The 2,500-nt window shown below is 30.6% G+C and overlaps 1 protein-coding gene across 4 annotated transcripts in view; it reads left to right on the plus strand.

The window, feature by feature from the left end:
• Positions 1 to 2,500, plus strand: part of LOC137631202 (uncharacterized) — a 314,914-nt gene that overhangs the window by 179,745 nt on the left and 132,669 nt on the right. The window contains exon 2 of one of the 4 annotated variants that reach the window (XM_068362947.1): positions 1,170 to 1,419. The exons of the other annotated variants lie outside the window; for them this stretch is intronic. Coding sequence (XP_068219048.1) covers positions 1,356 to 1,419 — 64 coding nt within the window. The 5' untranslated portion in view covers positions 1,170 to 1,355. The remainder of the gene's footprint in view (positions 1 to 1,169; positions 1,420 to 2,500) is intronic. 4 annotated transcript variants of the gene reach the window in all.

Here is a 2,500-nt window from a genome sequence, read left to right on the forward strand (position 1 = left end):
TATATATATATATATATTTATATATATATATATATATATGTATATATATACAGTATATATATATATATATATATACATACATACATACATATACATATATATCGTATTATATGTATGCATTATACACACGTTTATATATATATATATATATATATATATATATATATATATATATATATATATATATATATATACTTTTAAAATTATATTCCAATTCAGGTTGTTCATGCTAGGTCGCTGGCCCATTGGAATAAGACTAGAAAACAAAAATTGGTTCGATATCTACACTATTTTTGAGTTTTAGTTCTGAAATTATTTTTATGATTATAACTTTCCTGATCATCATTGCTATTCAATTAATCTATTAAATCACCAATTCTAACAGAAAAGGTTTAATGAATAGATAGGTGAATACAGACTCAATTTAGGTGAAGAAGGTTAGAGTTAGAATTAGAATAGAATAGGCCATTTCTATAAGCGCGAGAGAAGAGTTATGCAACTTCTGCTAGAATTTGTTTAAAGGTTTAAAGGCCGCTCATGAATGCTAGAGGCAAGGGACAGTAACATTGCCTGGTAAATAAGCCTTGAAAAGAAAAGAAATGTGAAAGGACTTTTGGGTAAAAAAAAAAAAAAAAAAAAAAAAAAAAAAAATTGGTTCCATCGCACCGAATACATTTACATGCAGATGTGTGGTTTCCGATGTGGTGTGCATTTCCTGGGGCCGGAAAAAAAAAGACCTGGCCGTTTTCAAATATTTAAACAGGTTGTGGAGGAACGCGATGCGAATGCAAGGATGCAAGACTCCGGAACTTAGTCTGAGTAATACTGTGTTAAAGGCAGCGCCAGGAACTTAGTACTGAAATGGGGGTCTGAAAAGAGAAAAAGTACTGAAAAAGGAGGACTTTAAAGAGAAAAAGTACTGAAAAAGAGGTCTGAAAAGAGAAAAGGGACTGAAAAAGAGGTCTGAAAAGAGAAAAACTACTGATCTAGGGAACTAAAAAGAGAAAAAGTACTGAAAAAGAGTTCTGAAAAGAGAAAAAGTACTGATAAAGGGAGGTAAAAAGAGAAAAAGTACTGAAAAAGGGGGACTAAAAAGCGAAAAAAAGTACTGATAAAGATACTAAAACGTTAAATATATACCATCACACTGTAAAATATTTGCCTTTCAGATAACCTAAGACACAAATAGTCAAAAACAAGGTATTAATGAGCCGACGAAGGAACTAGTTTATCCAGCGGAACACTTTACTGTACTTAGGCCCAGTAGTAGTGAGTGACTCGTGCGGCGAGATCCAGTCCCGTCGCGCGGTCCCTAAAAAGCAGCCAAAGTGTGGTGCTGTAAAACCCCGCCCAAAATGAGCGTGGCGCGGGTCCTCAGTCCGTTAAGGTTTGCGCCTCCCGAAAAGAATGGGCAGCCAAGTAAGTATTTTGAGATGCGTCGTGTTGGCATGACGTCTTTGTGTCGTTAAATACCAGAGATTTGGTTAGGATGTTCATTAAGAGTCTGAACGTGTTAGCCAGTAGACCATAATTGTGTTCTTTAAAAAAAAAAAAAAAAAAAAAAAAAAAAAAAAAAAAAAAAAAAAAAAAAAAAAAAAAAACAGTATATGTTTGCTAACAGTGTTTAAAGTATGAATGACTACTTAAATTGATAAATAGAAATAAAAGCGCAACTTAATCAACGCAAATAGATTAATAAACATTTAAAGGAAAAAAAATAAACAAAATTGTCAAAAACAGTATATGTTTGCTAACAGTGTTCTAAGTATGAATGACTACTTAAATTAATAAATAAATGCGCAACTTAATCAACGCAAATAGACTAATAGACATTTAAAAAAAAAATTAAACAAAATTGTTATTATATAAACAAAATGTAATTTAGATATAAACTATAAACCATAAAATTTATTAACGATATTATCCAAGAAAAAAGTGTTTTATTAACTTGCAAAATTTAAATGTAAATAAATTATTTCTTCCGTTTAAATGTATATACAGTTGGACGCAGGAATTTCTAGTACACCTTCCTGTGACAAAAGTGCACCCAGCCACATATATATATATATGATATATATATAATATATATATATATATATATATATATATATATATATATATATATATATATATATATATATATATATATATATATTCCACACACTACGCACATATTTGCATATCAATACAATATCTATTAGAGTGAACGATGTGTCCAAACTGATACACTGATCTATTTAGTATAATTCACAGTTTAATTCTCATTTTTCAATAGTAAATGTCAGTGTAGATTCTACCTTCAACTCATCCTCTGAATTCAAGAAGTCTCTCTCTCTCTCTCTCTCTCTCTCTCTCTCTCTCTCTCTCTCTCTCTCTCTCGCCAAAAGTTTCTTTATAGGTTTACATTGTCACTGAAATACAACTAGACCTACGTAATTTTAGGTAACGTATGTGGGTGATCTTAGGTCACGTATGTGGGTAATCTTAGGTCAAGTATATA

Source organism: Palaemon carinicauda, chromosome 39, assembly GCF_036898095.1.
Source record: "Palaemon carinicauda isolate YSFRI2023 chromosome 39, ASM3689809v2, whole genome shotgun sequence".
NCBI classification, from domain to species: Eukaryota; Metazoa; Arthropoda; class Malacostraca; order Decapoda; family Palaemonidae; genus Palaemon; species Palaemon carinicauda.